We start from the raw sequence: 27,423 nt of genomic DNA, 5'->3' as shown, positions 1-27,423 counted from the left end.
GGAGGGAAGGGTAGTCACTGCTCCAATTGCTGGAAATACAGTGTAGTCCCCAAGCTGGCCAGCAGGGTCACTGCCTCAATATGGGTGGGTGAGAGGATCACTGGAGAGCACTGCCTCAGTTAGACCACCCTATTGACGAACTCATATAGGCTTGCAGCATCCAGCAGGCATAACTGGATAATAGAGGTTCCTAGGATTGTGTCTGGGACCAAGATTTTTGGCTAGTGTCATTCAGTTGCAAGTAGCTGGGAGCAGCTTACATGCCAGAACCTGCACGTGAACAGCTGGGGGGGGAGGGGGGTTCTCACAGCAGAGCAGGGAAAGGCTGTCTCCCAGAGTCAAAGATTGGAGGGACCTAGCATATCGCCGGTCCAGATTACACCAGGTGAACCTCACAAGGGAGCATAGATAAACCCCACTCGTTATGCCCTTCCAGCATGACTGTGAACCACTGATAACTCTGGGAACGGTTTTCCAACCAGTTTTGCACCCACCTTATAGTAGCTCCATCTACGTTGCATTTACCTAGTTAGGTTATGAGAAGGTCATGTGACATGGTATGAAAAGCTTTACTAAAGTTAAAATATACCATGTCTACCACTTCCCCACATCAACAAGGCTTGTTACCTTGTCAAAGAAAGCTATGAGGTTGGTTTGACATGATTTGTTCTTGACAAATCCATGCTGTTACTTATCACCTTATTATCTTCTAGATGTTTGCTTAATTATTTGATCCATTATCTTTCCAGGTACAGAAGTTAAACTGACTGGTCCATAATTCCCCCGGTTGCCCTTATTTCCCTTTTTATAGATTGTCACTTTATTTGCCCTTTTCCAGTCATCTGGAATCTCTCCTGTCATCCCTGACTGTTCAAAGATAATCACTAATGGCTCAGATATCTCCTCAGTCAGCTCCTTGAATATTCTAGGATGCATTTCATCAGGCCCTGGTGACTTGAAGACATCTAACTTGTCTAAGTCATTTTTAACTTGTTCTTTTCCTATTTTACCCTCTGAGCCTAACTCATTTTCACTGACATTCACTATGTTAGATGTCCACTTGCTACCAACCTTCTTGGTGAAAACCAAAACAAAGAAGTCATTAAGCACCTCTGCCATTTCCACATTCTCTGTTATTCAATTTGGGGGGGCGGGGAGGAAATAGGGCCAACCCTATCTTGAGCTAAGCTTCAGTGCAAACCATTTTAATTACTCCCTCAAATTAGAGGGTTAGAAGGTGCCATACACTAGCTAAGGTATATGTTGAGTAAATAAGTTCATTAGATCCCTAACTCTGCATAAAGTTGGTAGAATCTGTCAACCTTAAGAAAAGCTGGGTTTTTCCTTTTAAGGGGTGGTTGTGGCTGCCTCTTCAAAATGACCTAAAATTTGGATTGCTCACCTCGGCCTGCACTCTCAGGGGGCACACCAGGTTTCAAGGCAATCTTTATTAGTTATAACCAGTAAGAGACAAAAATCTACCTTTTAAATTCAAGTATTAATATTACAAATCTGATTTAATCATCTGAGAAGAGAAGATATGTTATAGAAGTGTTTCAATCACAAGTCTGTGATGGATGCATTTGATTTAGTTCTAAGACAGACCCTGAGCCAACTGCCTCCAGAGTCTCTCTCAAACACTGGTTAAAAAAGGCTCCAAGTTAGTTCTCCCCGCTTTCAATTTTAACTTTTATAAAATCTCAGTGGCTGGAGGGCAAATAGAATGAAGATTTAATCATAAGCAAACAGATGCACTTGATCCTCACTAGGGAGACCTGAGGATGGATGGGCAGCCCTGGACCTAAAGTTACGTACATCACCTTGTCCTTTAACTGGGATTCATCAGAAAAAAAAGTGTTTCACCTGCTTCTGAGTGCAGCAGCAGGGGATTATGCAAGCACTGCTCCTGGGAACACAGAACAGAGGCAGACGCTTAGAAACCCTTAATAGATCTTCAGTGTTAACCAACCAGAACCTAGCTATTTTCTCTAATGGTACAAACAATGATTACATAGCACAGAGCCAATGTACACATCCCATGAGGCATTCAGGAATCTAGGAACCTAGTCTTTAAAGCAAACTCAGCACTGAGCTTACGCATGACTTCTGCATGGCTCAGCCCATACTCTTCTTTTTTAGTAGATCCATAGTTTTCTTTCACATATTTTGCAAATGGTGTTAGCTGTGCTCTAGCAGGAGTACCATCCTTTCGTGTGGGTTGGCATAGGACTAACTGTCCCTTACAAAGTGCACACACAAAGCGTTCTGTGTCCAGTGACTTGGAATGGCGCCCAATCCTAAAATAAAACAAAAGTCAGCATAGTGCCTGAGTCTGGAGACACTTTGGAACAATAGCTCAAAGGTACAAATTGTTCACATTCAGATCAAGTGTACATTAACTCTGACACCTAAATATAATCTAAATGGCAAAATTACTATTCTCCTCCTGACCATTTTAGAAGGAATATTCAGCTAGTGATTTTTATCATGCAGTCTCAGATCACTGTCCACATTTTCCTGACAAAAAACCTTACACATCCCTTATCCAGCTGCCAAGGTGGAACCTTCAGTTTCTTCCTGATAACGTCTACAATGTTATGTGTTGGTAATACAAAGCTTAACAGAACATTAAGAAAATATGTGAACAGAGTAAAGCAAGTTCAGCTGAATACCAAAACAAACAAGGAATTCAGTGATATTCATGTTAATTTTCAGTTCAATAAAAAACCCTCTAATTTTTAAGTTTACATGAAGCTGTGCAGAACTTCAGGTCCCTGCTGTTGAATTTATTCCCCACAATACATATTCTAGATCTCAGATCAATCTTCTTTAAACATCCCAGTGGTCCCACCAGCTCTGTATCACTTACAATGGGGTAAACAGAAGTTTTGACAATCCCAATGAGCAGCTTAATTTTTCTGCTTGTGTTTCAAATAAGTTTCTTGGTAAAAGGGGAGATCATAGCGTATCAGAGCTCCTGCATTACACTCCTAATAGAGAAGTAAGGAGAGATCCAAATAGTCTCATAATATGAATCTGAGTTTAAATGTTTATCTTGTTTCCTTAATACTGTCCTACTATTGCCTTCTCTATGTAACAAGCACGATAGTTGCTGAGGGGAAGATGAGGAAGCAAGATTGGAAAGTTGGGAGTGTCCCTCAGAGGATCAAAGGGGTCAAAAATATTGAAAAGTCTGAGTACCCCCAGAAGAAAACCCTCTGTTCCAAAGGACAGCAGTACGTGGAACACCAACCACTAAGGGTTGTGGCTATCAGACTCTTTGTGCCTGTAGGTGGAGACTGAGCAACTTGAGTTTAACAATTACAAAATGGTTTGATTTTAAGGGTTTTTAGGGGACAGCTGTAGTGTGCCAGCATTAAGGGGGTGGGGACCCTTGCCTGCAACAAGTCTTGTCATTTGCTCAGTCTGTTCTGGGTTTGATGCAGAAATCAACAGGTGACATTCTCTGGCTTGTGTTTTGCAGGAGATAAGACTAGATGACTGACATGTCCCTTTCTGGCCTGGAAAGTTATCTCAAAGCCTCACTGATTTCCATACTGCTTACTCAAAAACAACCTGCCTCTCAACTATCTGTTCTCAATTAAGCCATTAAAAAGAGAGCCACCAGGGGGAGGCAGGCCTGTCATAAGTATAATTCCATATGGTACTCCTGGGGGGATTCTATGCCCATAAGGGGGCACAGAATTCATATGGCCTGCATTTTTGTGTGCCTCCTGTGCAGAAAAACAAAAAATCTGCTGGGGGACACATGCCTCTTCCGCAGCAGCCCAGGCAGTGCGATATGTTCCAGCAGCGCTTTAACGTAGCTTGTGTGGGCGCTAAAAAACCCACCTCCACGAGGAGTGTAGCTACCAGCGCTGGTGCACTGTCTACACTGGCTCTTTACAGCGCTGAACCTTGTTGTGCTCAGGAGGGTGTTCTGTCATACCCGAGTGAGAAAGTTGCAGCGCTGTAAATTGCCAGTGTAGACAAGCCCTGTGTCCCTCTCTCTTATGACTGCAGCTCCCTGGAGGTAGAGCTTTTTATTATGCAGGAGGCAGGCTAGAGGCACAAATGAAGCAGCCTGCCTGGGTTAATTGATCTCATTCTCTGAGGCACAAATGTAGCACCCTGACTGTGTAGTAAAGTTGTTAAAGTTGCTGTTGATGGTTAATTGATCTCATGTTAGTTAACTGTTCCCATTCTCAGACAATTCCCCCCAGAGCATTAAAACCTGCTTTAAGGCCCCTACATTGCCAGAGTGATGTAAAGGAGTCTTATTATAAATGACATTTAGGGAATCCTCAGCTAGGAAGATCTATGTGCTCTCTCACTTTTTACCAAGCAGTCAATAAAACGTCAGGACAATCAGAACCATGCACTTTCCAAAGTCAGACAGGTCCAGGACAATGATTAGCAAAACTGTAAGACTTTCATGTGTGAAAGTCTGAACAATTTAAAATGACATTCTATTTTTTTTTTTTTTGCGCTGTTTGGTGTTCTGTAATGTGATTTAAATGAAAATCCAGGATTATAACTGGAATGCAGAATATTGTTACCAAGTGTTTGTAACTTCACTTTCATGTGTTTAGGAAATACTGAATAGTTATTGTGAATTTTTTCTGTATTGTAGTTTAAATAAATTACCAAAACAATTAAAACTGGTGTGATTATATTGCATTATTTTGACAAATAAAATATATAGAATTTTGAATTCTTTCGTGCAGAATCCCCCCCAGGAGTAATATGGTTCTGCAAGGGAAACTGTCTGGAAGTCAGTATCAAGAGGATCAGTTTGGGATTCTTTGTGGGAATAGAAGAGGGAAAACGAGGCAATTAAAAGAATAGTTCAGTTCATAGAGGTGCGACCTTTAATTCTCAAAATTCTTTAAGAGTTAAAGGTCTAAGCTTAACGTGTGGACATAATGAAAACAAAGTTAACAGATGACCAAAGGCAAGAAAATATTACTCACGTGGTTTTGCACAGAGAACACTTATATGTGAACTTGTATTTAATCTCATAGCTGTGGCATTGTGTCACCACCGGCAGCTCTGGATGAACCACAGTTGATTTCTTAGCATAGAATCTCCAAAACTGCCCATGGCCATCATGAATTCCGTTGATTACCCAAGTGGCTGCATGGCAAATCTCATGGATCAATGTGTCTCGAAGCCGGTCTTGGGGAAGGCAGGAGAGAAGACAAATTAAGAACATTGCCATTAAAAAGTCAGATCTCTCATTCTTCACTGGCTTTATTAGTGTTTGCAAGTACCAGATTGACAGCTCTGAAGACTATAAAAGATGCCACATGGACAGTACTAGTGCAAGCTTCCCTACACAATGCCACTATTCTGGCCCAAGTCTGAGAAGATAATTTGGTTTCCATGTCTTTAGTATCTCTGAGGAGACTAATTGTAATGAGTCACTTGTGTTGTGGTCTCTGTTTTTAAAACCACATTAAACATAGGAGCCAGCAAGTAACTGTCAGATGACAAATTCTGATTGCTACTGACGGTGACACAGTGGTCCACTGGTGTTTCACTACCCTGTCAGCAACTCTTTTCAGGCCTGACATACTCACTACATCTAACCCACTGTTGTCATGATATATATCCAAAAGGTGGCATATAGTATATCAATCGAAAGCTAATAGCTCACTGATCATTAATATTCTTACACGGTGTGTTACTCTTCGGGGAATTCTGCAGCACTGCACAATGCAGAATTCCGTTTCCCTCACAGAATTGGGGCTGCGGAGCTGGTGACCATCACTGGGGGACACTGGATTCTGCAGAGCCCAGCTTTCAGTGAGCGGAGCTGGAGGGAACGTGGGCTGGAGGCTGCACACTCTGCTTGATCCTTATTCTCCCGGGGACAGGAGAGGGCCCAGGAAACCCAGTTCTGGAAAAGGGTGAGGAAGTGCAGGACTGCACTGCCCTGCCTGCATTCCCAGGCAGGACAGTAAAAAAGCTGGGGAAACTGGTGTCTGGGCCAGGGGGTGCCCTGTGGCTGGGAACTGGGAGGAGAGGGTGGTGGTGTCTGGGCTCTGAGTATGCTCCATGCCTGGGATCTGGGATGAGGAGGGTGCTGGTGTGTCGGCCGGAGGTGCCCTGTGGCTGGGATCTGGCGCGGGGAGGGGGGTACTGGTGCCTGGGCCAGGAGATGCCCCATGACTGGGCTCTAGGAGAAGGGGAGTGCATGCATCTGGGTTGGGGGTGCTCTGTGGCTGGGATCAGGGGGGAGGGAGTGCAGGTGTCTGAGCTCCAGGAGCCTTACACAGCTCCCTCTAGCAGCCCCCAACTGGGTTATCATAGAGATTTAACTCTCTACTCTTGGGGGAAATCTTTTTTGCTGTTGTCTGTATTGTTGATATGTACTTAGAAATAAGTTACCCAAAAAATTGAATCTGGAGTGATTATATTGTGTTATTTTGACAAATAAAATATGCAGAATTCTAAAATATTATGCACAGAATTTTTGGGCACAGGATTCCCCCAGGAGCAATGTGTATATGAGGTGTACGAAGAGTTATGTTAGAATTATGGTTTTAAAATGTGTTTGGCAAGGAATGCATAATCCCCATCTGCCCTAAATAAATGAGTGTATAGTTGTTTCAGGCTGAGATAATGAAGGAGCATTTAGATAAAAAAATCAACAAAGCTATCAACTTAGCAAGTTGGGGAGACAGCCTCTTGTGGGGGTCTGCCCCTCCAATGATAAGCAATTGAATCAACTGATTGTATATAACATTGCTGTATTATAAAAAGTGCATTGAGTAATGTCTTTTATGAAAGCCTGTGACATAATGACGACTAATAGCATTGTGAAGTGTCTGCATTAGCATTATATGAGGAATTTGTGGATATTCACTGATGATATGCTTTAAAGGCTGTGACCAAACACAGGGAGAAACAGTTTTTCCCTCAGAAAGGAGGGAAGGGAGTCTACACATCTCCAATTAAATTAAACAAGATGTGACCAAAAACAATGGAAACCCTATTTACACATCAATCGGCAAGGGGATGGGAGATCCACAGGCACGAAAAACATCATGAGATTATCCTGAGTCTGGGGACAAAACACTGAGTTTGGGAAGATACATAGAGAGAAGAAGAAGCCATCTTGGCATCCATCACTGGACAGATAAAAGGGGCCAGAGCTCTTGCAAGCTGAGTACTTCGGCCAAAGGAATCAAAGTCTCTGAGAAGTGAATACAGTATAAATTACTCCTGAGGACATTCTGCACCAAAAAATTAAAATTTCTGTGCCAAAAAATAAAAAATTATTCATGCAATATTTTAAAATTCTGCAAATTTTATTTGTTAAATAAATGTGGAGGCTCCAACATGGCACAGGGGAGCACAGGTCACTGGCTGTACAGAGGTGGGAGATCACTGTGCAGGTCCCCCCCGCAACACAGACTCAGCGGTGAGGCTGCACCCAACCCTGACACAGTGCAAGGATCGGGCCTGTCCCAGCAACATCCCAGGGGATTGCCCCTCCGAGCCAGGTGTACCAGGTGTGGACAAGTGTGGAGGGGTTGGGGGGGGGGATCAAGGTGTGGGTTGAAAGGGTTCTGTGTGGGGCAACCTGGGTGTGAGTGGCTCAGTGGAGGATCCAGGTGCTAGGGGATGTCTGGATGCACAAGGGCTTGTTGGGAGGTTCTGGGTGCAACAGTAACGGGACTCTGCAGGGGGGTCCAGGTGAAGGTGGTTGGGGCTCAGCGGGGTGTGTGCACCTGGGTGTGGAAGGTTCAGTGGGTGGTCCAGGTGCAGGGGAAGTGGGGCTCATTGTGGGGGCTCTGTGTGTGAGAGGCTCAGTGGGAGTTTCCAGAACGAGATGATGAGAGCTTGGATAAAAGTTTTAGCTGTGTGGCTGGATAGGAAAGGTTGCATCTTAGAGCTGTTATGCAGAAAGAATAAATATTATTTCCCCTTATTTAATATTCAATATCCTCTTTCCTTTACCTGCAGAGTCACAAACTTTCTCTGAGAGCTCTATCCGAGCATAGCGTTGTGCCTCAGGACTTTTTGTTTGTCCAGTTACACAGTACCCTGCTGTCTTCCGCATCTTTTTGTTCCAGATGATTTCCATTTTCTCTGGCAACTGATACAAAAAAAAAAATGAAACAGTACATTTAAACCATGCAGTGGCATGTGCAGGAGGCTCCCCCACTCCTGGAGGCCCCTGATGATTACTGGTGGGGGGGACGACTGTGCCCCTGCTTGCCCCTCCATCCATACCCCCTGGAACCACATCACTGCCAGCTCATCTCACTTCCTCAGACCCTTAAACTTCTGCCCTTGTGTATGTGTACCACAGTCCTTCACACCACCTTTGTTCATACTCTTTAGACAGAGACAGTGGGAAGTTAGATCTGAGAAACTCACTTTGCCTTCTCCACCTCTCCTTAGAGACTGAAGAACTTCACAATCTTTAGAGTATGAAACAGTTACATAATAGCCATATTCTTTAAAAAGGTTTATTAAATGCAGAGAAAGTGATAGTAAACCAAAAAAGAACTGTTTGCATTATACCACTTAAGTAAGAGTACAGAGAAAAGAAGGAAAATCTCACATTTCTAGAAATCAAGTCCTTATATGATCTCCCTGCCCAGGTCAGCTGGACAATCTCTTCCTCAGGTATTCACAGAGAGATGTCTCCATCCCCTCTTTCACACAACCTGCTCATCAAGATCCCTGATCTAGGGTTTTATCCCCTATTTTCCAAAACAATTCTCTGAACACACAATGGGGGTTGAAGCCTTACCAAAGAAGTTTGTCTAAGGAGATATTAAATGTCCTTCACTGATGCTTAATAGCTGTCTTTCAAATACTTAGCTACTAAATTCAAGCGGAGCCATTTATAAGATCATTTGACCTACCTGTCCCCAGTTTATCCAGACTTCTTTTCAAAATCTCATCAATTTTCCCTTGCCAGGATGTAGAATCCTATAAAACTACTTAATCTCTGATCTCTTGTTGCTTCAAAATAGCAGCAGAAAGGAACCATCTCTTTCAGGATTCTAGTACTGCTGGTATGCTCAGTGCATGTTTTCACTGCACAATTAACCTGAATTCTTACCTGGTTTTTAGTCCAAACTCGTCTACCATCCACACAAGAAAAACTTTTGATCTGAATTTGAAGGTGCTTTAAATGCAGGATAGTTTATACAGGTAGGAGTATAGGTTAAAACCTAGGCTTCCCTTTCACTTGCCCTGGACCCTGTCCATTCTGCAGATAGGATGCAGGCAAAAATCACTCAAGTTCTGATAGTCCTCCAGTATCCTTCCCACAGTTCCCCATGAAGGACAGACAAGTTCTTGCAATTGACTGGGAAAGTCTCCTAGAGCATCTCAGTACAGAGAACCACACACGAGTGAGTGCAGAAACAGTGAGAACTCAGTAAGCTGAGTCTGGCTTTGCTGTCAAAATGCCGAGGAAGGCTAACCCAAATGCCAATCATCTGGGTAACCTATGCAGTTAGAGAGCCTACAGCAGCAATCCCAAACTATGATCCAGGCAAGCACTTGCTTCTGGTCTGTGCTCTTTGGTTTCAGCTTCTTGTACAGGAGTAGGAGCCAGCTTAAGATGCTTCAAATAGGGTCCACTGCTACATAAGAGTAAGAGAAGCATTCCAATGCAATGGGGGCTATACAACTACCTAGACATATAAGAATTGGAAGGCTTCATAAGGGACCAGATTGACCCAAGGCATCTAAAAATCAATTTTTATATAAGCAACAGATACAGTTACTTAGGGATGTTACATGATTATGAATGGGAAGGGAGTTTGCGTCCTTGAGGTAATGAATGGATCAGGAGGTCTTTCTTCACAAGACTATTAAGAGAGAGTTCACACTGAGAAAGTCTGATAACTCCCAGAGTAAACCTATGATAAATCCCTTTTTAAAACCCTCACATTTTCAGCCTGATTTAAATAGAAGCACCTTGTTACAAGGCTGAGCTTCATCCCAGTTAGTGAGCTAGAAGGAAAGGGCCATGGTTTCACAGAGAAAGCTAGTCAGCAGGATAACAGTGATTTTATTGTCCAGAAATGTGTTTACAAAAGCTACCTTTTGCTCAAAGATGGTGTTGTTATAAAGAATGTAGAGCTTCTGTGTCAACTCATCCTTTTTTTTCCTGAAATTTTTCACATATTGGGATGCTGGGTTGGACAGCTCTTGTAAGAAACAGCCTGGCACTCCACACACATTCCACCTGCATGAAAAGCGGCAGCAAAAAAAGCTCATTTGTTGTCACAGAAGTCTTATGAAAAAGAATGGTTAATTACCTTACAGTAACTATGGTTCTTTGAGAAGTCTTTGTGGATCCCATTCTAGGTGTGCATGTTCCTACATACATGCATGTGGCCAAGTGCCCCAATAGTCTGAGACAGACCTGGGCAGTGGTGAATGGATGGACAGAGATTCTGGTGATCAGATCTGACATTGCCCTGAACCTGGCCTCTGGCAAGAACACTCTGGCTCGGTAGAGTCAAGGATCACTCCAATGAAATCTATCCTTTGAACCATAACCAATGTTGATTTTTGTTCGTTTATCAACAGGCCCACAGCTTGACAAGCGGCTCACAACATTGCAACGCTGCGCTGGATGTGGACCCTGGAGTGCCCCTTGATGAGCTAGTCGTTGAGGTATGGGTAGATCTGGATATCCTGACATCTGAAGTAGGCCACCACTATTGACATGCCTTCATAAACACTCTTGGTGCCATTGCCAGGCCAAAAGGGAGCACTGCAAATTGATAGTGGGCACTCCCAACCATGAATCGTAGGAACCTTTTGTGCCTGTGAAATATTGATATGTGAAAGTAAGTGTCTTTCAGATTGAGGGCAGCATACCAGTGTTCTGAATTCAGGGAAGGAATGATGGAGGCCAGGGAGACAATGAGGAACTTCAACTTCTTGAGATACCTGTTGAGGTTTCATAGGTCGAGAATAGGACATAGACCCCCCCCCCCATGGTCTTTGGGATCAAAAAATAGCATGAGTAAACCCTTTCCCTTTCAAGTGCAGAGAAACTTCCTCCATGACTCCCACCCGCAGGAGGCCTTGCATCTCTTGGGTGAGCAGATGCTCGTGAGAAGGGTCCCTGAAGTGGGAGGGAGGGATAGAAATGAACTGGAGGGTATATCCCCCTACTACTGTGCTGAACACCCACTGGTCCAATGTTACAGAGACTCAGGCAGGGCAGTAGGGGGATAAACGGTTGGAAAATAACAGAGATGCTGGATCCAGGACACAGGCTGGAAGGTCACCCTTGAGTGCATCCTCAAAATGCCTGCTTATTAACCGGCTGGTTGCAAGTAAGAGCTCAAGTGAGCTGAAGAGGTCAACTGTTGGTCTTGCTGGCACTTGTAGCCTTTGCTCTTCTTGCAGAAGGGCTCTGATCAAGATTGGCTCCAGAACCTGTGGGCCTTTTTTTTTTTTCCTCCATCCATTACTCACTCCCTAGTGACCTCGCCTGTGACTCCTATATCACAGGCCTGGGCTTGGCTCCTCATCCTTGGCATTGCACCCAGGGATGTAGGGTTGTAGCATTACTCCGGTTTGGGCCAGCCCAGTCATCCCTCCATTATAGGAGTGTAGAGGGAGAAACTTGAGCATCACTGTAACAGTGCACCAGGTCGCAATGCCTAGAGTGGGAAGCACAGTTCATCTCTGCGGGATGCAGGAGCTGCCTGTACTTGAAGTGAGTGCGGGACAGGCTCCCTCTCATCCAGGGGAACACAAAGTTGCCCGTGCCTGCAGGTGAGTGAGTGTGTAGCTTCTCCCCAGCACCAGCGTTTCCTCCACACCCAGGCTGGGATTAGGATAGCAGTCCCAGGGCAGTGTTGCTGCAAATGTGCAGTACCTCCTCATTTGAATTAAAAAAAAAAAAAAAAAAAAATCACAGAGCTGTAATGGTAAACAGTAAATTTAGCATGACTACTCTGTTACTTTTTATTTTTAAAACAAGTGTGAGAAATCCACAGCACTAGCTATGGTTCACTAAAGGATCTGAGCCTCCCTTGACTGGTGGGAGGACAGAGGAAATGTGTGCGCGTAGGTCCTGTTCAGTTCCATGCTCTCAACAAAGACTGACCACAGACACTTTCCTCACAAGTTGGGAGGCCCCCTGCATGGAGGGGCAGGTTGCACAAGGGACACGGTCTCCTCAGGAGTCTGTGCTCCCCTTCAGCGTGTTGGAGTTGAGAGCAGTCAGTTTGACCTCTGACAATTCCTCTCACATTTGCAGCCAGTCAGTCTAGGTGTTATCAGGCAATATGATGATGCTATATTACATTAACAAGCAGGGAGGATTGTGCTCCTTGGAGCTATGTGCGAAGGCTGTCGCCCTCTGCAACTTGTGCCATACCTATGCAAAGTGTCCTGACCACTGTGCCTCTGCCAGGAGTGCAAAACAGTATGGCATACTCCTTGAGCAGACAGCTCTCCACATAATATGTGTGGCAGCTGCACAACCAAAATTTGCAGGAGGTGTTTTGGGCACGAGGGTCTCCAAACCACATGCTATGTGTGTCGAATATGAAGAAAAAGTGCAAAGAGTTCTGCTCCAGAGGGGGTTGCCTCGTGGGCAACGCTTTCCTCAGGTGTTGGCTGGGGGCCCTAAGGTACACCACCCCCCACCCCCAAAAGTTACAGAGGGTATTGAGGAAAATCCAGTAAAACAAGGCACAGGTCATTCGCATTGCACCTGGTTGAATCTGTCAGGTCTCATACCCCATGTTATTGCAATTGTCATGCCAGCTGCCTCTCCCAAGGCAACAAGTCTTGACTCACAATAAGGAGTGGGCTTCCCCAAGTTTTCCCTGATGCAGTCTTTTGAACAGATCTAGAAACATGGTGGTTGCTTCACACAATCCTTTCGGAGGAAATCTTCTAAAGTAGGAGTTTCACTGCTGCCCCCTGTGGACAAAAGTCAGCTGCCACCGCCGACAATACCTTGGTGAAAACTCCCAGCACCATCAAAAGCCTGAAAGAGAGCGCCTGGTACTGGTAATGTTTGGCCACAAAACCCTCCTTTTTCTGTGTGCCCGGTGAATGTCCATGTGAAAATAGAGATCTTTGAGACTGAGGGTCATGAATCAATATCCTAAATCTAATGAGAGGATAGATGCAGGCAAAATTGTTCATTCCCCTCACCATCTTTTTGGGGATGAGGGAGTACCTTGAGTAGAACTCTTTCCCTCTTGCTGCTAGTTTCATTCCCCCAGTTGAAGGAGCAACTTTACATCCTGAATGATGGGGAGAGGTGGTGAGGGGTGGGGAAGGAAGAAGATAGTCACCACTTTCCCTTGTTAATCAGGGCCTGAAACTGCTCCTTACTGTCCTGAGGAACCTTATCAACAAAACCTGTCAGCTTGTCAGAGATGATAATATATTTGGCCATCAGCTCTTGACAGTTTTAAACTCAAAACTGGAGGGAGGCCGACAAGGATGCCTTCCTTCCACAGAGGTACAACATCTTTGCTTCCTGGTCCCGGGGAGTAAACCTGGCTTGTTGGTGCTTACTTACCAGGAACTTCGGAGGCAGCTATAAGAATAGGTATTCTGACCCTTTCATAGGTATGCAATACCTCTTTGTAGCCCACTTGGATACTGATGGAACTGTGGCAAGCATCTGCTAAGTGTCTTGGCAGGTTCCAGGGTGGCATAGTTGATTGGAAGTGCCAGTCTACTCAGTCCAGAGCTGCCCAGGATGTCTAGTAGTCTGTGACTTCATGGACCTCTTTCAAAGGAATTTGTACCATTCTGAGCAAGTCCTGGAAAGCCTTAGGAGCCTTTGAATTTGGCAGGAAAGCTGGAATCACTGCCTCATCTGGAGAGGACGAAGACAGAATCACCAGCATGGTGTTCGCCTATTCCAGTTATTATGGCTGTTGCGGAGAGTACTAGCATCACAGGTCTTCTGGGCCCCAATACTGTCATTTTGGGACTTCAGACCTTGGTCCCTGGCCCCAGGGTGATGGGTACCAATAGGTAAAGTGTTCTTTTAGGAGTACTGAGACACGCTGGAGACTCCTGACACACTGTATGAGCTTTGCCCCCAGAGGTGGCCCTCAGGGAATAGTCAGAATATGGGGCATACTCATCTCCATCTTTTGACTCTGACTTCAGATCCAAAACGGGAGAGTATCTGAGGAGGTGGTGATCACCTGCCTCTACTCATCGATGGTATTGACGACTGGTATTGCGGTAGCTTAACCGCAGCTTGAAAACACAAAGGGTGCCAGATCTGGCAGTGCCAACACAGCGGCTGTTGGTGTCAAAATACTACTCCCAGTACCAGGACTTGACACAGTCTTGCCCTTCAATGAAGTACCAGGCTGGTCTGTCCTGATATCAGACAGTCCCACTCCAGAGCACGAGGTCTCTCCTGGCTTGGTAGGAGATGGGCACATTTGCCTCTTCGAAGGCTCAGATATGGAGCTCCCTCTTTCCCTTATTGGAGTGCTTGTCTCTCCCTTTCCTCCCCATTTGCCTTGGCTCTGCTCAAGTCTCTTGGAGCCAGCTGGGAGAGGTTGTGGAAGCCTGGAACTATCTGGAGCTAAGCTCAGTGGGCTGCTCCTACTTTCTTCAGGTCAATGCACTGGGTTGTGGGGAGAGGGTCTCTCTCCTGTCAGCTGTCCACGGTCTCGTGGGCCTCTCCATGAGGAGTTTTCAGACTTGGAACTTCCTTAACTGCTTTGTCCTGCTGCACCTGGTCTGGATATGGGTTTCCCCAGGCAGTACAGACAGACATCATAGTAGACTGTGACCAGGAAGAGTTTGTGGCAGCTGATGCAGTTTTTGAAGTGGAGGATCCTTGGCACCCTTTTCCTGCTGCCACTGGAAGAAGCAAAATGCCTTCTTTTTAACAAGAATCGCTCCTCTGAATTTTAGGAAACTGAACCCCAAATATCTCTCAATTAACTAGACTAAATAATTAAAGCCAACTAAGTATTAAAAATTATGTACAATTTATTTACAGGAAAAAGCTGAAGAAGTCAGCATAAACACTGACACTCCATCCTAAATAATGAGTGGTAAGAAGCAAGGAAAGATGGCAGCAATCTGGCAGCAACCCCTTAAAACCCTTGGTGTGAAGCACAAAGAGTGCGGGTGCCCAAGTAGACCAGACAGACACTCCTAGGGAAAAAAATCTCCAGTCCTGGGCACATAGAGTACATGTACTACACAGAGGGTCAAGCACTTGAAGAATACGTATGATCCTGCGTTATAGTGAGAGAGTAAATAAATAAAATAGTTTATCCAAGAGAAGATTAACAAAGATCTAATAATAGATAGCTCTTTAATCTAAAGGGCAAAGGCAGAACAAAGATTAGAAGCAAAAACTAAACAAATTCAGACTAAAAAGAACATACCTACCTACAGATTCTCCATTACTTGAAGCTTTTTTTCTTAAGACTGGATATCTTTCTAAAAGAAACTATATAGCTCAAACAGAAATTACAGAATTAGTAGAGAGTTTACTGTGTGAGGTTCTTTGGTGTGTGTTAGGCAGGAGGAAAGACTAGCTGACATATTGATCCCTTTAAGACTTAAAAATCTATAAGTTCCAATATCATTATATAAATCAAATGGTATGTCAGCACCTAAAATACTTTCTTCAGTTTCAGTTACCCTGCCTATAAAGGGATACAGCAAAAAGAGGCAGTTCAGAGACAGGTGACAAAATGATTAGAGGTGTGAAAAGACTTCCATTTCAGGTCAGACTGAAAATATTCGGGTTGTTTAGATAATAGGCAATAAGAGGGAGTATAAGAGAGGTATTTAAATGAATGCTATAGAGAAGGTAATAAGGTTCATTTGTTTACCCTCTCTCAATGCAAGAACAGAGGGAAGTTCAGTGCATTTAAAACCTATAAAAATGCTTGGATTTTTTTTAAAAAACACAATGCACAAGTAATCTGTGGAACTCAATGTCACACAACTGAGACAAAGTTTAGTATGTTCACAGAAAGCATTAAACATTTCGACAAACTGAAAACCCCACAGATGCAATGGTGCCACAAGTTTGCCTTGGAATGGCCCCGGGCACCGCCTGAGCAGCGGCTGATGTGGCTGGCCCTGGGGACTGCCTGAGCAGCTGGTGCCAGGAGCTCCCCTAGGACTCCTCCCCCCAGTTGCTGGTGCCTTAGCAGTAGCCGAAGGGTCAGCTGTGGTGCTCCCTTGAGTGCCACACTCATATGTCAGTATATTAGGCGCCGCCAACCCTACGCCCTTCTCAGTCCCTTCTTGCTGACAACTCTGACAGAGGGGCAGGACGCGGATAATGGAATGGACATGAGCAATGCATCTTGAAAAACAAAGTTACGAAAGGTAGGTAACTTAACTTTTTTCTTCTTTGAGTGCTTACTCATGCTGATTCCATTCTAAGTGACCCACAAGCAGTAGCCCTGGAGGTGGGCATGAAGTTCACAGTTGTGCAGCTTGCAACACTGTCTTACCGAAGCCATCATCTTGGGCCTGCAGGGTAAGTGCATAATGAGACGTAAACATGTGGATGGATGACGAGGCACCAGACCTGCAGATATCTTGAATAGGCACTTGCGCCAGGAATGCCACCGCCGAGGCACCTAGTCAAGTGGGTGGTTACAATTATTGGTGAAGGCACTTTTGCCAGATCATAGCAGAAACAGATGCAGAAAGCGATCCAGGATGAAATTCTCTGGGCAGTTACCAGAAGACCTTTCATCCTTTCCGCCACCGTGACGAACAACTGCGTTGGCTTATGGAACGGCTTGGTCTTTTCGATGTAAAGGGCCAGGGCTTTCTCCTGATGTTCAGAGAGTGCAATTTGTGCTCCTCTTCCGACTTATGAGGTTTTGGAAAGAAGGAGAGAACCACTAACTACTTCCTAGGCAAGGGGAAAAAGGTGCTCCAACCAACCATCATGGGCAGTAAGAAGGAATTCAGAGGGCGAAGGCCTGGCGGCACCTAATATACTGACACACGAGTGCGGCACTCCAGGGGGTACCACTGCCGACCCTACTGATACCAATAAGGTAAAAATCTCTGATTCCTGTGCATGTGGACATGCATATACCTAGAATGGAACCGACATGAGCAAGCACTCAAAGAAGAACAAGCTTTGTAACTTTAAGTTAATTGCAGAGCAAGCACTTTCGTAGCCTGACAAATTTCCAGAGTGCTAATCTACATGACAGCAGTGCTTTGCCTCTAACCTCATCAGCATTTCCTGACCCAGTTGTTATACTCATAGGAGACAGTAAAAGATGAAGGAGAGAAAGACCTACCTTTCCTCTGTATCTGATGAACGTATACAATAGACTGATTTGCTCTTAGGAACCTTAAGAGAAGGCATTTCTTTAGATGAAGAGGATTCTGACTTTGGTGTCATGATTCTCTCTTTCTTAACAGAGTATTGTGCACTGTCACAGGGAGGCTTGAAGTTTCCCAGTTCTGCAAGTACAAACCAAAAGATTAAACAATCAATTTAACCAAATATCTTGAAGTTCCAGCAACCAACACAGAACATAGAGACTGGCAACAGGACCACAAACCACTACACAGTAAACTGCATTCCTCACTCAATATGCCCACCTTCAGAGGCAAAACATCAAAGTAGTTTATTGGTTGACAAACATGATAACTGTCTCAATAACTAGAGCTCCTCTACTACTGCCAAAAATATTACTTAGTATACTTACATTCTTTAGAAAAATTACTTCAAAGAAGATTTTTCCGATACTGATCTGCTAGCATAGTTCAAATCAGATGCAAAAAGCGGTCTGTAATCTCTCTCTCTCTCACTCACACACACACACACACACACACACACACACACACACACACACACACACACACACACACACACACACACACACACACACACACACACACACACACACACACACACACACACACACACACACACACACACACACACACACACACTCTACATTACAATGGAGTTAGGACAAAAACAGGCATCAGAAACTTAAAAATAATAGGCAACAGACACAATTATCATGGATCTCTCTCTGGGGAAAGCTCTGGATAAAAACAGGAGTAGGGTTGCCTGGTGTGGTAAATACTTTGTATTGACCAATATCGACATTAATGATGACCACAGGGATAATGAGTGTATGGCTAGGGTGAGGAATACTATACTGGATGTCCTTCCCTATAGACCTTGTGCCTACTGTGGTGATTTCTGGCCCTCAAATCCCTATCCAAAGCCTAGGAGTCAAAGGATTGAAGTCTTGGGGAGAATGTTAGTGATTCCCCTCCATTATACTCTGAAAAAGAACAAACACCCCTCTACAGGAGGACTAAAGACCTTGAAAAGGTTTGATGGCCTCAGGGAGAGCCCATAATGACAATGAAGATGGCTCCAGTTCTGCAGTGACTGGTACGGGTAAGGAAGTTTTCACTATATGAGATAATAGGTAAGAATCTTGCAGGGACAACATAGCTAAATCTTCTGGTATTATAAACTTCAATATCAAGAGTAACAGAATAAAAATTGTTGGCATCAGAGTAGATAGTGCCAAATAAGTCAATACCAAAAGAGTCGGTACTGGAGCAGAAAGCCCAGTTATTCGTACCAAGAACCCAGGAGGCACTACTATAAATATTGCATCTTAAAGTTAATTCTTAGATTGTACCAGAACATGGCTATTGCAGTCTCTATGAGTAACAGAAGGACCTAGAAGCAAAGTCTTGAGCTACCTTTTTTTAAAGTAAAATGAAGAAATTCTTTACTCTCTTTTGCTCTATCCCCTAGAACAGTGAGTCACATCTGTGCTCTTTACAAAAGCAGTGCTGCATCTTACCCCATTCAGACATTGCAGATACTTGTGAACACAAGCAGCCGAGGAATACTTTGAAGAGGAAACAGGAGCCTGATAAGTTCGCAGAGCCAGTGCTCACTGAGGCACATTTAGAAGAGAAGTGCTCAGATCCAGAAGGATCTTGTTTGCCCAGGTCTAAAGCTAGTCTTATTGATTTATCTAATAGAAGAAGCTTTATATTAGCAATCCTCACCTTTGGGGTTTGTTTGGAGAAAAAAATTACAACTAGAACATTCCTCTCTATGCCCTTCACAGACAGAAACCAAACATTTTGGATGTCTGCCAATGGGGATACAGTAGCCTCCAATGAAGGATAAGCTGAAACTGGGAGTTTTTTTTTTTGTCAGCTAGAGAGTTGGTTTATTGTACCAAGTATATAAGAATGGCCACGCTGTGACAGACCAATGGTCCATCTAGCCCAGTATCCTGTTGTCTGACAGTGGACAGTGCCAGATGCTTCAGAGGGAACTAACAGAACAGGGCAATCATTAAGTGATTCATACTGTCATCCAGTCCTAGCTTTTGGTAGTTAGCGGTTTAGGGACACCCAGAACATGGGTTGCATCCCTGACCATCTTGGCTAATAGTCATTGATAGACCTATTCTCCATGAACTTACCTAATTCTTTTTTGAACCCAGTTATAGTTTTAGTCTTCACAACATCCCCTGGTAACGTTCCACAGGTTGACTGTCCATTGTGTGAAGAAGTACCTTTTGTTTGTTTTAAAGCTGCTGCTTAATCATTTCACTGGGTGCGCTCTGGTTCTTCTGTTAAGCGATTGGGTAAATAACACTTCCTTATTCACTTTCGCCACACCATTTAGGATTTTACAGACCTCTATCATATCCCACCTTAGTCATCTTTTTTTCTAAACTGAACAATCTCAACCTTTTTAATCGCTCCTCACATGGAAGTTATTCCATACTCCTAATCATTTTCTGTTGTCCTTCTCTGTACTTTTTCCATTTCTAATTAGAGCTGTCAATTAATCGAAGTTAACTCATGCAATTAACTCAAAAGAATTAATTATGTTTAAAAAATTAATCGCGATTAATCAGTTTTAATCGCACTGTTAAACAATAGAATACCAACTGAAATTTATTAAATATTTTTGGATGTTTTTCTACATTTTCAAGTATATTGATTTCAATTACAACACAGAATACAAAATGTACACTGCTCCCTTTATATTTTTATTACAAATATTTGCACTGTAAAAATTATGAATAAAAAATAGTATTTTTCAGTTCACCTCATACAAGTACTGTAGTGCAATCTCTATCATGAAAATGCAACTTACAAATGTAGGTTTTTTTGTTACATAACTGCACTCAAAAACAAAAATGTTAAACTTTAGGAGGTACAAGTCCACTCAGTCCTACTTCTTGTTCAGGCAATCGCTAAGACAAACAAGTTTGTTTACATTTATGGAAGATCATGCTTCCGTCTTATTTACAGTGTCACCAGAAAGTGAGAACAGGCGTTTGCATGGGACTTTTGTAACCAGCATTGCAAGGTATTTATGTGCCAGATATGGTAAACATTTGTATGCCCCTTCATGCTTCAGCCACCATTCCAGAGGACATGCTTCCATGCTGATGATGCTCGTTAAAAAAAAATATATATATGTTATTTAAATTTGTGACTGAACTCCTTGGGGAAGAATTAAATGTCTCCTGCTGTTTTACATTGTTTGATTTTTAATAGTTATTTTTTGTACATAATTCTATATTTGTAAGTTCAACTTTCATGATAGAGATTACACTACAGTACTTCTATTACATGAATTGAAAAATATTATTTTTGCTTTTTACAGTGCAAATATTTGTAATCAAAAATAAATATAAAGTGAGCACTGTACATTTTGTATCCCATGTTGTAATTGAAATCATTATATTGTATTCGAAAATATAGAAAACATCAAAAAATATTTAAATAAATGGTATTCTATTAACAGTGCAATTAATCATGATTTTTTTTTAATCGCACGATTAATTGCAATTAATTTTTTAATAGTTTGGACAGCCCTATTTCTAATATATCTTTTTTAAGATGGGGCAACCAGAACTGCACGCAGTATTCAAGGTGTGGACGTACCATGGATGTATATAATGGCATTATGATATTTACAGTCTTATCTATCCCTTTCCTACTGGTTCCAAACATCCTATCAGCTTTTTTTGACTGCTGCTGCACATTAAGCAGATGTTTTTGAGAATTCGCCACAATGACTGCAAAATCTCTTAAGTGCTAACAGCTAATTTAGACCCCATCATTTTGTACATATAGTTGGGAATTATGTTTTCCAGTGTAGCTTTACTATGCACTTAACACTAAATTTCATCTACCATTTTGTTGCCCAGTCACTCAGTTGTGTGTGACTCTGCGCAGTCAACTTTGGACTTAACTATCTGGATAGTTTAGTATCCTCTGCAAACTTTGCCACCTCAGTTTACCCCCTTTTCCCAATCATTTATGAATACGCTGAAAAGCACAGGTTCCAGTACAGATCCTTGGGGGAAACTTGCTATTTACATCTCTCCACTCTGAAAAATGACCATTTATTGCTAATCTTTGTTTCCTATCTTTTAACCAGTTACTGAACCATGAGAGGATCTTCCATTTTATCACACGACTGCTTACTATGCTTAAGCATCTTGTCAAAGGCTTTCTGAAAGTCCAACTACACTATAGATCAGCTGGATCACCTTTGTCCACCTTTGTTGACACCCTCAAAAAATTCTAATAGATTGGCGAGGCATGATTTCCTTTTACAAAAGATATGTTGACACTTCCCAAACATACTGTGTTCATGTGTGTGTTTGATAATTCTTTTCTTCACTAGTGTCAACTAATTTGTCTGGTACTGAAGTTAAGCTTACCGGCCTGTAATTGTCAGGATTGCCTCTGGAAACTTATTTTTTTTAAAATCAGCATTTAATTAGCTATCCACCAGTCATCTGGTACAGAAACTGATTTAAGTGATAAGATTATATAAAACATTTAGTAGTTCTGCGATTTCACACTTGAGTTCCTTCAGAACTCTTGGGTGAATACCTCTGGTCCTGGTGATTTCTTGCTGTTTAATATCAGTTTTTTTTCAAAATCTCCTATGTTGACACCTCATTCTCAAATATAGTTCCTCAGATGTGCCACCTAAGAATCTCCCTCACATCCTCTTCAGTGAGTATCTGTGCAAAGAAGTCATTTAGCTTCTCTGCAATGGCCTTGTCTGCCTTAAGCACCTCAATCGTACAGTGGTCCTACTGATTGTCTGGTAGGCTTCCTGCTACTGATGTACTTAAAACAATTTTTGCTGTTATTTTGCGTGTCTTTTGTTAGTTGCTCTTGAAATTATTTTTTGGCCTGCCTAATTATAGTTTATACTTAAGCATAAACTCTGGAAAGTCTTTTCTGTTTTTCACAATAGAATCTGACCTTCAATTTTTGAAGGCTTTTTGCCTCTAACCATCTCTTTCACTCTGTTTAGCGAGGGTGGCATTTTGTTGGTCCTCTTACCTTTTTAAAAAAAAAAATGTGGGGGTACACAGTTTAAGCCTCTATTATGGTGTCTTTAAATAGTTTCTATGCCACTTGCAGGCACTTCACTCTTTTGACTGTTCCTTTTAATTTCCATGTAACTAGCTTCCTCCTGTTTGCGTAGGGCCCCTTTTTTAAATTAAATGCTGCTGTGGTGCGTTTCTTTAGTATTTCCTCCCTACAACGATATTAAATTTAATTACATCATTGTTGCTACTACTGAGCTGTTCATCTATAGTCACTTCTTGGACCAGACTCTGTGCTCCACTTATCACTAATCAAGAACTACCTAGCCCCTTGTGGGTTCTAGGATGAGTTGCTCCAAGCAGCAGTCATTAATGGTGTCTAGAAATTTTATCTCTGCATCCCATCCTGAGGCAACATTCACCCAGTAGTATGAGGATAGTTGAAATTCCCCATTATTATTATTATTACTACTGAAACTATTTTTGTAGCCTAATCACCCTGAGCATTTCACAATCGACATCACCATCCTGGTCAGTAGTATATTCCTACTGCTATACTCATATTATTCAAGCATGGAATTTCTATCCATAGAGATTCTATGGTACTGTTTCATTCATTCAAGATTTTTACTATACTTGACTCTATGCTTTCTTTCACATGTAGTGCCACTTCCCCACCGGCATGACCTACTGTCATTCCTACATATTTTGTATCCTTTATTATCATCATGTTCCATTGATTATCATCATTCCACCAAGTTTCTGTGATACCTATTGTATCAATATACTCATTTAACACCAGGCACTCAAGCTCACGCTTAGTATTTCTATCATTTGTATACAAGTACTTACAAAATTTGTCAATATTTAGTTGTCTGCCTTCATGTAATGTAACTGAATCGGATTCTCTCTTGTTGGACTGTTTCTCCTCAATTCTTACATGTACTTTATCAATTTCTATCCTCCTCTCTTTACAAAGATATAGACCAGGAGTTCACAACCTTTTTTTTTCTGAGAGCCCATCCAACATGCTATAAAAACTCCATAGGCCACCTGTGTTAAAAATGTTTTCTGCATATAAAAGCCAGGGCCAGCATTAGGGGGTAGCAAACCGGACAATTGCCTGGGGCCCCACACCACAAGGCCCCCATGAAGTTAAGTTGCTCAAGCTTCTGCTTCAGCCCCCGCATGGTGGGGCTCAGGGCCCTGGGCTTCAGCTCTGAGTGGCAGGGCTTGGGCTTTCTGCCCTGGGCCCCAGCGATTCTAACACTGGTCCTGCTTGGCAGACCCCCTGAAAGCTGCTCACGGCCCCCCAGGGGGCCCCGGACCCCTGGTTGAGAACCACTGATATTAAAGGGGATAGTCTATAAGTCCTCCCCTAAGTGTTGTATCTTTTCTGTCTGAACCATGTGCTCCTTCGCAGCTGATGGCTTTCCCTCAGCCCTTTGTTTAAAAACTTCTCTAAGACCTTTTTAGTTTTACATGCCAGCAGTCTGGTTCCCTTTTGGTTTAGGTGAAGCCCATCCTGCCTGTAAAGGCTCCTCCTTTCCCAAAAGGTTCCCCAGTTCCTAATAAACCTAAATCCCTCCTCCCAACACAGTCATTCACTCATTGAGACCCTGCAGTTCAGCCTATCTAATAGAGTCTGTGCGTGGAACTGGAAGCATTTTGGAGACTACTACTACGGAGGTCCTGGACTTTAATTTCTTACCTACAAGCATAAATTTGGCTTACAGGACCTTTCTCTATGTCACTGGTACCTACATGTACCATGACCACAAGCTCCTCCCCAGGACTGCACATCAGACTATCTAAATGTCTCAAGAGGTCCACGACCTTAGTGCCCATAAGACAATTCACCATGTGGTTCCCCCAGTCATCACAAACCCAACTTTCTGTATTTCTAATAATTGTATCCTCCATTACTATCACCTGTCTCTTCCTATTAATTGGGGTTCTCTCTCCAGAAAGGTATCCTCAGTGCGAGGGGATACCAGGACATCATTTGAAATGAGGATCCTTACTATGTGATTGTTCTCCCCCAAGACTTTCATCCTCCTTAACAGAACAGAGACTGTCAGACTGGGAGTGGGACCACTCTACTGTAGCCTTAAAAATCTCATCTACTATCTCTGTTTCCCTTAGCTCCTCCAGTACAGCTATTCTGGTTTAAAGAGCCCATACTTCATCCCTGAGGGCCATGAGTTGCTTGCACAGAACACACTCTTACACCACCTGGCCACAAGGCAGGTAATCGTACAGGCTGCATTCAGTGCAATAAACTAGATAGCTTCCACTCTGCTGCTGAACTTCTGCTTGCATTATTTTTGCTCTTGCAGGTTTATTTTGTTTGTTCTTTGGGGGGAGTGGGGGGAGGGGGTTATTACCTAAGTTTTGAGTACATTTGTTAGGTGTATCTGGCTTCCATGCCTCCTCTCTAAATTCCCTCGCAAAACTCCTGTTTGCTAACGCCTACGGTCACTTAAAAAACAGGAGTACTTGTGGCACCTTAAGAGACTAAAATCTATTGGAGCATAAGCTTTTATGGGCTACAGCCTACTTCTTCAGATGCATAGAATGGAACACAGAGAAAGAAGACATTTATACATACAGAGAACATGAAAAGGTGGAAGTAGCCATGCCAACTGTAAGAGGCCAATCAATTGAGATGAGAAAAAAAACTTTTGAAGTGATAATCAAGATGACCCATAGAAGGTGTGAGGAGAACTTAACATGGGAAAATAGATTCAATTAGTGTAACGACCCAACCATTCCCAATCTCTGTTTAAACCTAAGTTAATTGTATCTAATTTGCATATTAATGCAAGTTCAGTCGTCTCTTTGGAGTCTGTTTTTGAAGTTTTTTTGTTGCAATATTGCCACCTTCAAGTCTGTCACTGAGTGGTTAGACAGGTTGAAGTGTTCTCTCACTGGTTTTTGAATGCTATGATTCCTGATGTCAGATTTGTGTCCATTTATTCTTTTGCATAGAGATTGTCCTGTTTGGCCACTGTATATGGCAGAGGGGCATTGCTGACACATGATGGCATATAACTGGACAGGAATGCAACCAGCTGTTCTGGCACTACAGCAGCCTTGGGTGGGCAAAAGGTGGAATTGCAGCACTTTTGGGGTAGAATGTATTTTCAAGGGTGGAGAATTCTGTGCGTGCCCAGTGGCACAGAATTCCCCCAAGATTAGAAAGAAGTTAATCACAGCACTCTGCCCGTACACTCAGGTTAGGACAGAGTGGGGCACACAGGGCTGCTGGGTATGTGTGTGTCATAGACTGGGGATGGGGGAAGGGGCTGCAGGGACACATAGGGATGGCAGAGGAGGCTGCAGAGATGCCTGGGGGGTGGGGGGGACACAAAGGCAGATGCGCCTGACTGAAAGGGAGAGAGGCTTCTTCTCCCATCCACACCGAGCCACCCTCCAGGTTCACTCCAGGCTCCTTCCCTCTGCCTCAGCTCCTCTGTTATCCCTGACTCCCCCAAGCCTTTGCCCTGCTTCTGACAGGTATAGGATATACAGTTCTGTATTCAGAGTAGCAGCCGTGTTAGTCTGCATCCTCAAAAAGAACAGGGGTACTTGTGGCACCTTAGCATATGCTGAAGTAAATTTGTTAGTCTCTAAGGTGCCACAAGTACTCCTGTTCTTTTTGACAGTTCTGTATTGTAATTTAAATGAATTACTCAGATTTCTATATTAATATGCCTAACAAGGAATCTATTTGTTACAAACATACTTGCTGACACGTTTTGAAATAAATTACCGAAAATAATTGAAGATGGCATGGTTATATTGATTTTGAAAAATAAAATCTGCACATAATATTTTAAAATTCTGCATAATTTTTAATTTTTTGGCACGGAATTCACCCAGGAGTACAGAATGCTACCAGAGATCCATTTAGCGAGTCTCTGCATGGAGATCAGTTGTTCTTTTATCTTTTTGGCAAAGGCAATACAGAGGCTCATGGAAACCCTGAAAGGTTTAGTTCTGCTGAGGAATAAGCAAGTAGCTATAGGTTCAAACAGAGGTCCTCTCAGGGTGTTAATGACCAGATTAAGGTCCCAAGAAGGGGTAGGTTCCTTTACAAGAGGAACCAATTAGGGAGACCTGATTAATTAATCTGATCATGGCTGAGTAGACAAAAACAGAAAATCCCTTTAGAGGAGTGTGGAATGCCATGATGACCACAAAGTGAACACTGACTTTGCTCAGTGATAAACCTACAGTCTTCACATTAAGCAGGTAAATCAGACTGTCCAAGAGACAAGCATACTAAGGAGATACGGCATGTTGGGCACACCAGATTTGGAAGTTGCTATTTTTGAAGGTAGGTCTTCCTTGTGGCACGTTTCCTGCTGTCCAGGAGTAGACTGAACCTCAGGAGAACAGTCAAATCCTATGCCCGAGAAGTTTCCAGCTTTGAGACGGACAGAAGCTAGGATGTGGTGGGACATGGTCCCTGATTTCTGGGTCAAGAGAACTGCTGCCAGAAGGGAGGCAACGATACAAGGCAAGTCCAGGGATCACACTTGTCACAGTCAGGACAGACCTATGAGGATTTCTACAGCTCACTCTTACCGTAGGTACTGAAACTGAAGTATCAGAGGTGTCAGAGGGTATGTGTATAGTAGTGTGCACAGCCATGTGACGAGGAGGGCACCCTCCATGGAATTGTAACTGTACCCTCCCCTTCAGCCAAAAGTAGTGGCATTTCGTATTGGAGGGTGTGGCAAAAAGATCGACTTCTGAAAGCCTCAGGACTGGCAGATGCCGTGGAAGATAGCATTCTTGAGTTGAGTTCCCACTCATGCTCCTGGTAGAAATGCCTACTGAGGGAGTCTGCTACTGTGTACAGCATACCTGGAAGCTAGGCCACTGAGATGCAGTGAGGTATTCACCAATTCCACAGATTTAGTGATTCTGAGCATAAAGACTGGGGATCTTACATGGTGGTTTATATAGTATACCACTGGTCTGTTGTCCAGCATTACATTGACTGAGTGGCCATTGAAGCTGGGAGGGAAGAGCTGATACACAATCTGCTTCATGTTTGAGG

General features: G+C 43.2%; 1 protein-coding gene across 2 annotated transcripts in view; it reads right to left on the bottom strand.

Moving 5' to 3' along the window:
* Positions 1–1,094: 1,094 nt before the first annotated feature.
* Positions 1,095–27,423, bottom strand: part of GCNA (germ cell nuclear acidic peptidase) — a 53,741-nt gene continuing 27,412 nt past the window's right edge. For both annotated transcript variants that reach the window (XM_030575012.1, XM_030575011.1), the window contains 5 exons: positions 17,286–17,451; positions 10,078–10,222; positions 7,969–8,107; positions 4,974–5,178; positions 1,095–2,297 (listed from right to left, as the gene is read on the bottom strand). In XM_030575012.1, coding sequence (XP_030430872.1) covers positions 2,048–2,297; positions 4,974–5,178; positions 7,969–8,107; positions 10,078–10,222; positions 17,286–17,451 — 905 coding nt within the window. In that variant the 3' untranslated portion in view covers positions 1,095–2,047. The remainder of the gene's footprint in view (positions 2,298–4,973; positions 5,179–7,968; positions 8,108–10,077; positions 10,223–17,285; positions 17,452–27,423) is intronic.

Source organism: Gopherus evgoodei, chromosome 9, assembly GCF_007399415.2.
Source record: "Gopherus evgoodei ecotype Sinaloan lineage chromosome 9, rGopEvg1_v1.p, whole genome shotgun sequence".
Classification (NCBI taxonomy): Eukaryota; Metazoa; Chordata; order Testudines; family Testudinidae; genus Gopherus; species Gopherus evgoodei.
Note: the sequence above shows the minus strand (reverse complement) of the source record. Positions and strands in the feature narration are given on the sequence as shown.